Source organism: Suricata suricatta, chromosome 16 (assembly GCF_006229205.1).
Source record: "Suricata suricatta isolate VVHF042 chromosome 16, meerkat_22Aug2017_6uvM2_HiC, whole genome shotgun sequence".
Lineage (NCBI taxonomy): Eukaryota > Metazoa > Chordata > Mammalia > Carnivora > Herpestidae > Suricata > Suricata suricatta.
In genome coordinates, this window is record NC_043715.1 from 18,665,582 (window position 1) to 18,679,954 (window position 14,373).

A 14,373-nucleotide genomic window follows, 5' to 3' on the forward strand; every position below is an offset into this window, starting at 1 on the left:
ACACAGGTGCTCCTGTATCCTTCCTCTTATGTGTCACTGCTCCTGAGGCTTCCCGAGATCACTTCCCAAGTAAATTCTTTACACTCAAATCCTTGCCTTAAGGTCTGCTTCTGGGATAACCCAGCCTAAGTCACTGACCCTTCTCTCCTGGCTCGCCTTTCCCAGCTCCGGGGTCACAAGCTCTTGAGCACGTGGCCAGCTCTGAGCTGACCCACAATGTGCACTTTTGATGGCTTCTGATGTTGGGGCAGCCCCTGGGTAGGTCCTGAGGATGCCGGGAGCCCTGAACCCCACATCTGATGTCATTGCTGAATGCCTACAAACCTTCATGGGCTTGATGATGCCCTCGTTGTGGTTGGGGTCCGTCTCGATGGTGAAGGTGTCCCTGTATTCGCCCTGCACGATGCTGTACTTGGTCATCCGGTTCTGGGGCTCATCTGGGTCCTCAACAAACAGAGAGCCCAAGGAGCTGCCCACACGGATGTCTTCAGGCACCGAAAACGTGTACTTGGCTGATGCAAATAAGGTGCCCCCGAGGGCATTGGATTAATGAGATAGACATGGTGATTGTCCCTCACTGTATCCTCATGCATTTTTACACAGGAAATCAGCGTGACAAAGGAATAGTAATAATAATGATGGTGATGATAGTAATCCCATTACAGGAATTTGGGGTCCCCAGGCAAAGAGGTTCTGCTCTGTCTATCCTTCCATCCCTCCACCCATTTAACAAATAGTTATGGAACACCTACTTTATACTGGGTACTTTGCTAGGGAACCTCTCATCTGACAAGAGAGACAAATCCTGCCTTTCGGGAGCTTCTGCCATATACAGTGAGGCCACTCCAGGAACACTGGCCTGTCACTGGGATGGCTGAGCCTCTGAATTACACGTCAGCATCAGAGGGTGTAAGTGGTGAACCAGCTGACTTTCTCCCCAGCCTTCACCAAGGCATGTGAAGAACTCCTGTCACACATTTTTATGGGGAGAGAATTCATCTGTGTGTGGGCCCAGGGCCCAGCCTCAGCTCTGGATATGGAACTTTGCTGTACCCTCTTCACCAGCTCACAGGGTTTTTCTAGCTCAGGCCTGGAGTTTGCCAAGCCTGTAGAAGTGGGTGAAACTGTTCCTATCTGGTAGTGGAGTCTGGGCAAAGTGGTGGCACGTAGCAGGGAGTGTGATTTTCCCGTGGCCGGTGAAGGCTGCATGGCAGGTGGCATTTGGACAGCCTTGGGAATGTGTGCGGGATGGGGAGCAGAGCCCCTCCCTGCACCAAAATGACTTTCCTGGGCTTTAGGCCCACCGTGGGGCCAAGGGAGAGGTAGAGAGACTCTGGGCTTCTCCACAAGATCCCGCAGGCCACTGAGTCTGGGCCATCCCCACCCCCATCCTCCCCAGGGCCCTGGAGGAGGAGCTCACTTTGGGTGAAGCTGGGGAAGTTGTCATTCACGTCCTGCAGAGTGACCAGCACTGTCGCTGTGCCTGAGTCCCCTCGGAGGCCCTGGGCATCTCGTGCTTCCACCACGATCTCATACTTGGCCCGCGTCTCTCGGTCCAAGTTTTTGGTTGCCGTGAAAATGAATCCTGCAAAAAGTGTCCAGCAGGAGCGATGTTACTTGGAGGCCTTCTAGAAAATACTAGTGCCTGGGCCGTGTCCAGAGTTAATGTAAAAGCTGATGCAAATCAGGTGACTTAACAGCTGACTTGAAAGCTCCCCAGGTGACTCCACTGTGCAGCCAGAGCTGAGAGCCGCCGGCCACCTCCCACCCTCACACCCTGCTGCTAGACCAAAGCCACCCAGGCAGTCTGGTCCAGCATGGGTCCTAGCTGTCTGGAGCATGGTGTTTGGACAGAGTGTGAGGCCACAGCCGGGCTTAGCCTGGAAAGAGTGCCATGATGCATTAGTGATGCCTGCCTTGGCACATCGTTGGTTGTGGTATCTGCGCTTTGTGCTTGCCATCTCCCTGAAAGACCATGTGCCCCAGGCCTGACCACTTGGACTTCTGTCTTGCTCCCCAAACTCTGTCCTTACAGTTTTTGTAAAGTCACACCGATTGGATAATTACCGCGGGCCATGTGTTCTGTATACATTATTTCTTGCAAACTTCACAGCTGCCGTGTAAAGCGAATATACATTTTCCCGGTTTTCAGGGTGAGAGAACTAAGGCTCGCAGAGGATAGTTGACTTGCCTCAGGTCGTTAGAGACCGTGAGTAGCAGAACTGGGTTTGGAAACTAGGTCTGTCCGACTCTACACCCAGAGCTGCTAACCAGTGTTCTCTTCTGCCTCTTGTGTCACTGCTTGGGTCCTGGTTTTGTCCCCTGGACTGGAGTCCACGTCTTGGCAGCTGTCTGCTTCCTTCTCCCCTCACCAGTGACCTTGTTTTAATGTGTATAAGCGACCGTTTCCATGGGATCGTGTGGTTGGGCCATAGCTGACACCCGTCGGACTAGACTTCCCTCGGTGCCTGCACCTCGACTATCCCCGCTTCCCGGCTCCAAGCCAGTACCTGCCCTAATGGGTTAGTGACACATACCAGAACCATCAATAGCAAAATATTTTTCTCCCTTAAGGATTTGGTACATGACACTGGCATGGTCTGCCACAGTGGGGTCATCTGCATCGACGGCTGTCACACGGATGACCGAGGTCCCTGAGGAGAGAGAATCCAGGGTTACTGCCTTGTGACTGTCAGCCCATGTCCCCTTTCCAGATAGGACAGATGGGGCTGAGCCTGTTCCCTCAACCCACTGTCCTCAGGCCCTGTCCCACTGCTTGGTTTTCTGAGGAGCCTGCAAGGGGGCAAAGTGCTCTCTAGCACTTCAGCCTGGTCATCTTTGAAGGAGGCAAAGAGAACAGGTGGTTTTTAGTCACAGAAGTGAGGGAGGAGGCAGACGTTTAGGGTCAGGAGGAGACAGAGAGGAGAGGAAAGGGCTGCTTCTTCCTTCTCCTTGAAGGATGAGAACAAAGGAATGGGAAGGCGCCCCATGGGGTGAGTGTCACATTTCTGTTTCTCTTGAACTCCAGGATCCTCATCCCCATACTTAAAAGGAAGGTCTGTTAAGATCTCCCAGGTTCTTGGCCCGGAACTCTGGACGGAGGGGTGGGGAAGGGAATCCTTTTCTGGTACCTCATAGAGGCTAGGGGTAGACTTGAGGAAGTAGTAATTTCAAGAAGCCTGGGGTCCAGGGTGGTGTCACATCTTGGGTGAGGGCTCTAGTCCTCCCCCCTCCACTCCTGCATGGGTCCTAGAGAGGAGTCTTTTTGCTGTGGTGGCAGAGTTGGTAACTCTTCTTGTGCAAAGGCTACACTCTAGGGTGCCAGTCCTGTCAGGAAGTGGGTGGGGTTTGCCCCAGAGAATAATGAGAACATTATTGTCTATGTGTCTCTGATGCTTAGGGTTCAGTCCATGGTGAGGATCAGGACTCAGTCAATGACTAGGGTCTGGGCTCAGCCTATAACTAAGTCAGGGCTCATGCTGGGGCCAGGTCAGAGTTTAGTCTTAAGGGATCAGAGTTTCTTTCAACCTACGTAAAATAGCATCCGCCCTGAACTCACTGAATCCTGATCCCAGACTGTGAAGCTGCTGATAGGAGAGGCGCCTTCAGGCTGGGGACGAGCAGGGGAGGGGCGAGAGGGACAAACAAGGCACGTACCCACGGCTGACATCTCTGGCACAGAGGCATTGAACAACCGGTGCGTGAACACAGGCCAGTTGTCATTCACATCGTGAACTTTGATGGTGAAGCTGGAAGGAGACTCTAAGTTCTCATTGGTGTCCTTGTCGACCACGAGGGCAGTGAGGTGGTACTCAGGGATCTTCTCCCTGTCCAGCCTCTCAAAGGCAAACACGTCCCCTGAGTTCTCATTGACCCGGAAGATCTTGCCGGCAAAATCTCCTCTGAGCAGGTACTTGGCGTTCTTGCGGTTCACACTTGATTTGATCTAAGAAAGAAGAGGTGCCGTGAGTTGGGGATGGGCAGGGGTGGCTGTGTGCCTGTGTGTGCTCACATATGAGTGTGAAAGGGTTCAGGTTATGTCGGTGTGTATCTACACATGTGTGCGTGCGTGCGTGTGAATACCTGAATGTTTGTGCACACTTGTGTGTGGTGCTGGCCAGGGATGGTGAATGTGACACTGCAGTGTTTACAAGAATCTCTGGTCATTAGCACGTTGTTCTCAGCCAGGTCGCTGTGAGCACCGCGTCAGTGTGACTTGCCCAGCACACTGCCCTAATAGGCCTGCAACAGTGCTTGGGACAGTGTAGGTGCTTATAAGACGTTTTTTGAGTGAAGGAGCATACTTGGTGCCAGCGGAGGGCGAGGGGTGTTTTGCCCCTGAAAAGTCTCTTAACCTCTCTGAGTGGTGGTAACCTCATCTGTAAAATGGAGATAATGTTGCTTTGGGTGTTGACTCCTCCAAAGAGCAGAATGGCACTTTTGAAAGTGAATTCCAGGGCACACTAGTCTCTTTGGCCGTTCCACACAAAAATTGAGTCCCAGGGAGCCGGGAGATGGCTTACACTGGCTTGGATCTCAAGCGCCAGCTTCCATTTTTAGGAACATTTGTAAGCTGGTTGTTAAACACAGCCATTATTAAAAATCCAGTTATATAAACTTATACATTAAATGAATTCTATTAAAAACAAAGGTAGCATACCCAAAATTCATTGCTTCCTCATTATACTGCATTTTGCTATGTTCTTGAGGTTATGTCTATTGTGTTGAATGATGGAAATACCACACAGTGCTGTGTTAATATGTATCTTTTCACAACTGCCTTCATTGACATCAAGTTGGGAGCTGGAAACAGACATGATGAAAGTATTTACACCATGGAAATGAGCAGCTATGAATCAGGACTTTTCTGGAGAACAGGTTGTCAAAACATTTATCAGCATACCAATGATCCTGGTCAATTTAGTTTTGGAATGACACATAAAATGTTCTCTTCTTGGAGATTTACAATATATAGTCCTGTAGAAAAACACTCTAATGAGCTTTAGCTTAGGATTTCCCATTCTTTTTAGACCACAGTCCCCTTTTTCTTTGTAACACATACTATTAATGCCCTAAGGAACAAGATTTAGAAAAAGATTTGGAAACTAATGTGCATAAAACAACTTGTGCAGACTATTGTGAGATCCCTGTGTTAAAAGCTGTTAGGTAGAAGTGCTGAACATTTCATTTATAGAATCTTAGAAGTAGAGACTTTTAGGAACATCAGAGAATCATATTTCATGCAGTGGTACTCACAGATGGTTAGGATGTTCAAAAAAGGTAGTTCAATTCAATTAAAAATATAGAAATTAGACGCCTGTAAGGTGTCAAGCAGTGCGCTGGAAGCCCAGAGGTAACCCAGACCCCATTCTTGCTCTCAGGGCCTGGGTCGAAGCCCCAGGGGCTGAGACTCTTAGGATGGGCAATATTTAAGGGTCCAGGAATAAGAGCCTTGAGTGAAGGTATCTGATGAGGAGAACCAAGAGAGAGTGGGTCTCGAGACAGGAGAGGGAGCAGCAAGCAGGGTGTGGTCAAATTCTGTGAGTCTTGGGATGCCTAGGTGGCTTAGTCAGTTCAGTGTCTGACTCTTGATTTCAACTCATGATCTCACAGTTCATGGATTTGAGCCCTGTATTGGGCTCTGCTTTAAAAAAAATTTTTTTTAAAGCATTTATTTGTTTTTGAGAGAGAGACACACAGACAGACTATGAGCAGGGGAGGGTCAGAGAGAGAAGGAGACACAGAATCAGAAGCAGGCTTCAGCCTCTGAGCTGTCAGCACAGAGTCCGACATGGGGCTCAAACCCACGAACTGTGAGATGGTGACCTGCGCTGAAGTCAGCCACTTAACCAACTGAGCCACCAGGCACCGCATATTGGGCTCTGTTCTGACAGTGAGGAGCCTGCTTGGGATTCTCTGTCTCCCTCTCTCTCTGCTCCTCCCATGCTCACTCTCTATCTCTCTCTCTTAAAAATACATAAATAGATTTTGGGCACTAGCCCTTTATCCAATATGTCATTTGCAAGTATCTTTTCTCATTCCATTGGTTGCCTTTTAGTTTTGTTGATTGTTTCACTGAGGGTTGATGGGGTTGGGGGAGAGGGGAAAGTGAGCGATGGGCATCGAGGAGGGCACTTTTTGGGATGAGCAGTAGGTGTTATATGGAAACCAATTTGACAATAAATTATATTAAAAATAATAAAACATTGAAAACATCCCATGAGTCTGGAGAACGTCCCTAGGGCTAAGCAGTAGTACAGACATTGGAGCCCTCCTGGGAGCAGCATCAGGGCCGGGGGTGGTGGGGTGAGAAGCCAGAGGACAGAGCGTGGAGAAGAGGCCACAAGGTGAGGAAGTGGAGACAAGGAGTGAGGACCCTCTGCCTTGGGTGGAGCAGGGCTGTGGTGTGCAGGGGCCAGCTGGATTCACGAGGACTTCCCAGGGCCAGGGGCCAGGACGTATGACGAACAGCAGGTCAGGAGGCAAGAGGCAAATGCCCGAGCTCTGCAGCCTGCGGTGTGGGGGAACAGTAGGGGTTTAAGGAGAAGGGACAGTCTGGGACTCTGTGTGAGTTGCTCAGGGTTAGATGGCAGTTCCAAACTTGGTTCTGGGTGGGTGCGTTAGGACCCACATGGGCAGGGGTAGCGATGGGGACCAGTAGAGCTTTGATCTGTTTTATTGGAATTCTGCATAAGATTCCATTTGAGTATAAGCTCCTTCCCTCCAGCTATTATTTTTTAGAACAGTTTTAGATTTATAGAAAAATTGAGAAGATAGTACAGAAAGTTCTCAGATATCCTGCTTCCAGTTTCCACTATTACCAACATCTTATGTTAATATTATGTTAGTATGGTGCCTTTATTGTAAGTAGTGGGCCAACTCTGACACATTAGTAGTCACTGGGGGCCGTAGTTCATACCGATGTCCTCAGTGTTTGCTTCATTTCCTTCTTCTGTTCTAGGAGCCTGGCCAGGACACCACGTTACATCTTGTCATCATGTTTCTTTGGGCTCCTCTTGTCTGTGACAGTTTCTCAATTTCAGTGTTTTTGATGACCTTGGCCATTTTGAGGAATACCGGTCAGGTATTTTGTAGGATGCTTCTCTACTGCAATTTGTTTGATATTTTTCTCATGATCAGACTGGATATGGGTTTCTGGGAGCAGTCTCTTTTTTAAAAAATTATCACTATATTTGGACACAACATTTTAATACCCAAAGCCATGCTGACCCATATTTGTAGATTCACAAGGCTGCAAGGCTCACTCCCATTGTCCAGTCAGTCTGTAAACAAAGGCTCCGGACTGTGGCCTTGATAAACAGAGATTTCCTTCCCTCAGATTACGTCTTTGGGAGCCAGGAGGTGATCCTTGAAACCCTGTCCTTGGCTCTCCCAGGCACCTTGTTCCTTCCTAGGGTGGGGACTGCATGTGGCTCCTCTGTCCCCTGGCCCCATGCCAGGTGCAAAGTAAACGCTGTTGGCAGACGATGGCAGGCCTGACGCTCTTCCTGCTGCTCGAAGACCCTTGGGGGAGCTTTCTGAAGGTTTCCGCGTCCGAACTGCATGTGATGTAGGTGGCCTCCGCTTTCTGCTGACTCTTCCTGACTCACCCTGCAGATTTTTCTCGGAGCCAGCCATTCTCATCAGTGGCTGATTCATGGCACAGTTATCCCATTGGGAAAGATGTAGGTGGATCGATGACATTTTCCTCTATGACATTGAGTTCACATTTGTTCTGGGAGTCAGGACCCCTACGGTTTCCTAGGGCTAGGTTCTCCTCGGTCTCCTAGGTCTCACTGTGTGACCCTGGTCAAACATCTGTCTCTCTGAGTGGCCATACTGAGGCATTTAGAGTTCACAGCCATTCTAGGGAGCCAGAGGAGCCTGTGGGCACAGTTGGCTGGTGGTGGGGAGGCTGTGAGTGGAGATTCCCCAGCTGGCCTTGCCCCCAGCTGCTGTGGGTTTTGTGGTGCCATGGCCTGGCTGTATCCTCACCCATCAAAGGGTATTTCCAGCCTGTTTCTCTGTGACCAGAAGGATCCCCCACCTTTGCTTTTTGTGGAGTTCTTTGTCTGGCCTATGCTGCCCCCATGGACTAGCACAGGCAAACTATTTCTGTAAAGGGCCAGGAAGTAAATATTTCAGCTCTGTGGGTCATGTGGCATTTGTCACAACTCTTCACCTCTGCCATCAGAGAAGCCATGACCATTTATTGGGCATGGCCTTGCCTCTGTTCCAGTGAGACTTTACAAAACCAGGCAGTTGATGGGTCTGCCAGTTCTGATTTTAGACCGTGAGCTCCACAAAGGTGGGGACCATATCTGTTTTTGCCCACTATTGTTTTTTCCATGCTTGACACCACACTTCCTCTTACTAGCACATTGATCTGTTTTTTTCTTTAGTGAATCATGTTGACATGGTGGGATTTTATATACCTGTAAGAAATTTTTCTTCACACGAAAACTCTCAAAATGCCTGGGCCAACTATCTACCGTCAAGTGTGGAATTCTACCACTAGAGCCATTGGTTTGGATTAGAATGGATGGATTTGACGTCAGTAATATTTTCACACAGTAAGGATAGCTTCCTGGTCACTCAGATTAGCTCTAAGCCCGAGGACAGTGGCTGGAGATGAACAGGTTTTAAAGGGGGAGGAAGTGAGGGTTAGAGCCTTTGGTGCTGCCTTGGAGGGCAGGGTTGGGCCAGGTACCATGTTATGAGTGTCCTAGAAGCTGAGGAGTTGTGTGGGGTGACAGGGAGCCAGGGAGGGATAGTCGGAGAGGAAGGGGTTTTTCAGGTTATAGGCCTGGACCAGGGTTGGCAAGCTGTGGCCTGGACGATGAATTCTGTCCCCAGCATGGAGGCTTCTCCGGGCTTCTGGACTTCTCGGATGGGAGAATTTAATGGCAGTCTTGGCTGGTTCTGCCCTAAGTCCCGAACCCGCAGGCCAGGTCGGCCCCCTGTGTGCAGGCTGGCCTTTCCCCTGGTGATATTTAGTCCACAGACCGAGGTCCAGGAGAAAATGAACCAGAGCATTCACCACCACCAGCACCTTCCTCTTTACCTTTCCTGTCGTTATTACCCTAATCGTCATGACCACTACTGCCATCACTGCCACGGCCCCCTCACCTTTCCCTTTACTGTCACCACCACTGGCTTTCCCTTCACCGTTGTGACCATGACCACTGCTACCACCTCCACCGCCTCAACCAGCTCTGCTACCATTCCCCTCACAGCCATCGTCCCCGCCCCTCCACCTGCCACAATATTTGCCACCAACTTTACCGTCACTGTCACTGCTGACGCCGCTTCCGCTCTGGGGCCTGAGCCTTACCTTGCCCACATAATGGGGCAGCGAGGAGTTTTTCTCTTCATCGATGTGCATCTGGTTCCAAATCCAGTCCCTCTTCTGGCGCCGGTGGGTGGCCAGTTGGGCAGGGTTCGTGTCTTCCGAGGGTGCTGCCAGCAGGCCCAGGCACAAGCCTGCCGAGGCCAGCAGCACCATGAGCACCTGCATCTTCCTGAGAGGCACCGATCTAGGCACAGAGAGGGGACACCATCAGGGCATGGTGGTCACCACCCTGGGGTGTGAGCAGCTCCCAGGGACGACTGAGCTTCTGCTGTCATCCTTGCCTTTCTGCTGATACCAGCAGAACCAGACACTGTTGCTGCCCCCGGATTGCCTCGGTCTGGAAGCGGAAGACAGACCCAGAAACTCCTCCTGAAGTGTCGTGTATGCTGGCGTGGAAACCCCGCGGAGGGCTCCCTGCAGGGAAGGTTTTCTAGTGGAGAGGGTGATGCTGATGCTGATGCTGATGGTAGCTCCCAAAGCCCTGCACAGGGGGGACCCCAGTTACCCCATGTCACACACAGGAGGTTAAGTTCACATTGGAGCAAGCTGGGGGGGGGGGTCTGGGAATGGAGGCTTAGTGTCTGACCTCAACAGCTATGGCTTATCAAGTACTTATGACACGCATGACACCGTTCCAAGCACTTTACATGTGTTCTCTCCTTTAATTTTCCTAATAACCCTCCAGGTAATATAGTTATATTGCTCATTTTACCAATAAGCTGAGGAACAAAAGGGTTTAGTTAACATTTCTGAGATCACCCAGGCAGGGACCGGCAGAGCCAGACTTGAACCAGGTCTGCCTGGCCCCAGAGTTCAAGCTTTTCCCCACTGGCCTCTCTTGTCCTCACAGCTGCTGTGGGGTGGGACTTAAAGACGCCTCTGAACAAACATGCCCCCTGGCCAGCCCGAGAGCCCCTGTGGCAAGTCACTTTGATGCTGTCTTCAGAAAGCGCTCGGGAAATCCAAATGTCTTAATCCAGAGGGTCAGGCCCTCACCAGGCCCAGAGCTCACAGTTGGTGATCAGCTGAGGAACTATCACAAAAGCAGGAGTGGGGGAGGGTGGAGGATTGAGAGGTTGGTCTCACAGGACAGGCTTCATAATTGGTGGGACCCAGTGCAAAATGGAAACGTAGGGCCCCCTATTCAAAGAGCATTAAGGATTTCAAGATGGGGGCGCCTGGGTGGCTCAGTCGGTTAAGCATCTGATTTTGGCTCAGGTCATGATCTTGTGGCTTGTGGGTTTGAGCCCCACATCAGGCTCTGCACTGACAGCTCAGAGCTTGGAGCCTGGAGCCTGCTTGGGATTCTGTATCTCCCTTTCTCTCTCTGCCTCTCTCCTGCAAACACTCTATTTCCCTCTCTCTCAAAAATAAATAAATGTTAAAAAATAATAATGAGAAAAAGAATTTCAGTCAAAATGGAGACAGAAGAACATGAAAGCAGGCATCACGCACCGGCCTTAGTGTGCTTGCTCGCCCTGAAAGGGAGCTCTTGGAACAGGATCAGCCTGGACCGGGATCTTGAGTCATCCAGAAATGAGGGCCTGGCTTCAATCTGAATTCCAGAAAGAAGGATTTTCCCCACTGTTTCCTGGTGGGTGGAAGCTTTCACCTTGGCTTTCCCTATGCCCTTTCAACCCTGACCCCATCAGTCTACTCATGCTGGGTCCCTGTGTCACTGATCTGTGTCTCCTGGGATAGTTTAGGGGCAAAGGGCAGGTGGGTGGGAATGGGAACCAGGGCTCCTGCCTAGAGAGAGACAAGAACCCCTAGATGCTGCATGGGAGGCTACTGCCCTGGTCATCCCCACCTTGGCCCGTGGGGGAGCCTGGATTCTGCATGTTACAGGAGGTCTCTAAACTCCAGTAACATTTCCTCTGAGATGCTGGCGCCAGAGTATCTGTTCTGGGCTAGCCTGGCCTCTGGGTTGCTGATTTTAGCATTTAAGATCCCCACCCTGTCGGCCCTGCTGCTGGCCCAGGAGGAAGTGGGCTCCCAGGGTTGGGGAGCACAGGGCTCTGGAGCAGTCCCTACAGTGCACGTGCCATGTGCCTGGGAAGAGGCTCTGGGTCTCAGTTTCCTCAGTTGTGAGGCGGTGGAACTGGAGGAGGCTTGGTGTCCTTTGAGGTAGGACATGGAGAGGGTGGCCATTCCAGGCGATAGGAAGGCAGTTAACAAAGGCTTGGGGAGGTTGGGCATCCTGGCCAGGAAGCTGGTCCTGACTCAGGGGAGGTGGCCGGCATGCCCCTGCTCCAGCTTCACTGGGCTCAGGCTTCATGGGTCATTTCCTTTTTTGCCTATAAAGGAACTGTGGATCTTGGTTCTTTCCTCCCAAATGACTCAAAAATGAAAAAGTAATTCAAAGAGAAGTGAAATTAAGAAATAGGGGGAGAGAGTCCTCAGGCTTTTGGGCAGGATGGGGTGAGAGCCCATGTGGTGAGCTACCAGGCACATGGGGCCTGTCCTCAGGGAGTGCACGCTGTACTGGGAACACCAGAAAAATAGGTGACTTGGGAAAATACAAGCTAGTGATACATGGGGGAGGGGTACAACAGAGAGAGGGGGTGGCTGACTGAGACTATGAGGTCAGGGAGGCTTCTCAGAGAGATAACACTTCAATCAGCATCTGAGTGTTAGTTCTGAGAACACCAGGGGAAAGAAGGGCATTCCAGGCAGAAGGACCAGCATGTGAAAAGGCCCTGGGGTGGAAAAATGATTGGTGTGTCCTCAGGTCAGGTAGAAATGAGCAATAGGAGGTGGGGGACAGGAAGAGGTGACCAGGTCAGTGTGGTAGGCTGACTGATGCCTCCCCACCCTTTTATGGCAAAAGGACTTTTAGCAAATAGGATTAAGTTAAAGGACCTTGCGGTAGGGAGATGGTCCTGGATTATGTGGACCGTATTATGTGTGATATAATCACACTGTCTTTGAAAGATGAAGGCCAGCAGGTCAGAATCAGGAAAAAGGAGATGTGACAGTGGAGACAGAAATGCTTGTGATGTGGGGCCACAGGCCAAGGAATATGGGTGGCTTCTTGAAGCTAGAAAAGTGAGGAAGCAGACTCTCCCCTAGATTTCCAGAGGAATGCAGCCCTGATCTTAGCTACTGAAACCCATGTCAGACCTCAGACCTCAGACCTCCACAACTACAAGATGAAAAGGAAATAAATTTGTGTTGTTTTGAGTCGCCACGTTTGGGCAGTTTGCTGGCTCAGCCTTTGGAATGGCTACCCTGGGGTTGTGTGAAGCCTCGCAGGACAGCCTGGGGAGAGAGCTTTCCCTACGGGAGGCTGGAGAGGGGCATGGTCTGATGTGCAGAGGCCTCCACTGCAGTGGGGAGACAGGCTGGGAGAGGGGAGGCCTGGGGGTGGCGGTCACTGTCACCCAGATCGGGTGACAGTGATGGGTGTAGGCTCTGTGGCACATTGGTTGCGCTGCTCTGCAGCTGCATGACTGTGCACGAGGCACTTCACGTCTCCGAGGCTTGCTTTCACCATCTGCACGACGGGAGCACTAGCATCTACCTCTCAGGGTTGTTTTCAGGCCTGAATTTAAAAGTATTTGCAAAAAACCGTAGCTAACATTGGGAGGAACCAAGATGGCGGAGAGGAAGGGAACTCTCTAAACTCCGTCTGCCCCATCTAGCGAACTGAGAAGGACATTACTCTCATCTGCAAGAGCGGAAGGAGAAAATACAGACTCCAGAAAGAAGACAACCTCAAAGATACCTGAGTGAGTGAGTGCGAACTGGGGAGATTGGAAAACGGGCCAGCCCGAGACGGGCAGGGGAGGTGGGAGCCCCAGCCCAACGTGGGGCAAGCGCGCGGAGCCTGAGAGACAAAGGGAAGAGACAGAGAAACTGAACACGCTCATAGTACTGTCTCTGGGTAAGAGATAAAGAATGTTTAACCCCCCTTGGAGAGAGAAACTCTCACTCCATGTATAACTGCTGGGTAGCCCAAATCCTGAACCCAGGTGGCGCAAGGGAAAGAACAGCTTCCAGCCCTGTGTCATCTCGGCGGGGGGTCAGCGGCCATGGTGGCAGCGGCGCCAGGGGCGCTCACTTTGACCTCGGTTTTGGGAGTGGGAGCACGCACCTCATGTCCACGGCGCATCTCACCTCCAGGACTGGCCGCGCGAATCCCAAATCCTGGGTGCCAACAGGGAATAAATAGCCACCACCCCAACGCTATCAGCAGTGGAGGCCTGGGCGCATACTCAGGTTGCAGGAGCTTGTAGCTCATTTCCGGCAGCGTCCGGCCCCTCGGGCAGCAGCAGCACGAATCCCAGCTGGCGCCAAGAGAAACTCATCCCTCCCCCAACGTGATCACGATCCCGGCTGGGGGCTGGGAATCTGCAGATGTGTCTGTGACCGCGTGCACTTCACCTCCTGCTGCGCACCTCCCCTCAGGCAGCACACCTCACCTCAGGCAGGGGCAGCCGAAATCCCTGCCTGAGCCAAGACAAACTGATCCCTCCCCCTAAGAAGCCAGCCACCAAAGCAAGTACATCTCATCTGTGGCAGCATAAAAGTGCATGGACTAGAACTTTGAACCGAGGTGGGCCTGGAAAATACAACTTGGCTCAACTGCGGCACAAGGAGATCAGACTCATTAGAGTGGCCTACAGTGGAGCTTGGCGTGCCGCCATTTTACTCTCTGCAGACACCAAGGCGGAGCCTCTGAGAGCAGCCTCTGAGACCTACCATACCAAACCACGCCTATCCATGAGGGGGAGCTGCTGCTTTTTCTTTTTCCTTTTTCTTTTTTCTTTTTTTAATACTTATTTTTTAATTTTTATTATTACCTTTTTTACTTAAATTTTTAAAAATTTTTACTCCTTATTTTACTTTCTCCTTTCTCCCTTTTTTTACCTTCTTGCAATTCAGATATATTTTCCTATTGCTTCTCGGCCTTTTGGCTAAGATTGAATGCAGATATATTCTACTGTATCTCATCCTTACCTCTCCCCTCAGCTGGTCATACACTTTTAGACTGTCCATTGTCTTTGTTGTCTCTGACC

The 14,373-nt window shown here is 50.9% G+C and overlaps 1 protein-coding gene across 1 annotated transcript in view; it reads right to left on the reverse strand.

Moving 5' to 3' along the window:
• Window positions 1-14,373, reverse strand: part of CDH5 (cadherin 5) — a 38,177-nt gene that overhangs the window by 14,386 nt on the left and 9,418 nt on the right. The window contains exons 2-6 of the mRNA XM_029926162.1: window positions 9,335-9,536; window positions 3,658-3,946; window positions 2,538-2,654; window positions 1,421-1,585; window positions 325-512 (exon numbers count right to left, since the gene is read on the reverse strand). Coding sequence (XP_029782022.1) covers window positions 325-512; window positions 1,421-1,585; window positions 2,538-2,654; window positions 3,658-3,946; window positions 9,335-9,517 — 942 coding nt within the window. The 5' untranslated portion in view covers window positions 9,518-9,536. The remainder of the gene's footprint in view (window positions 1-324; window positions 513-1,420; window positions 1,586-2,537; window positions 2,655-3,657; window positions 3,947-9,334; window positions 9,537-14,373) is intronic.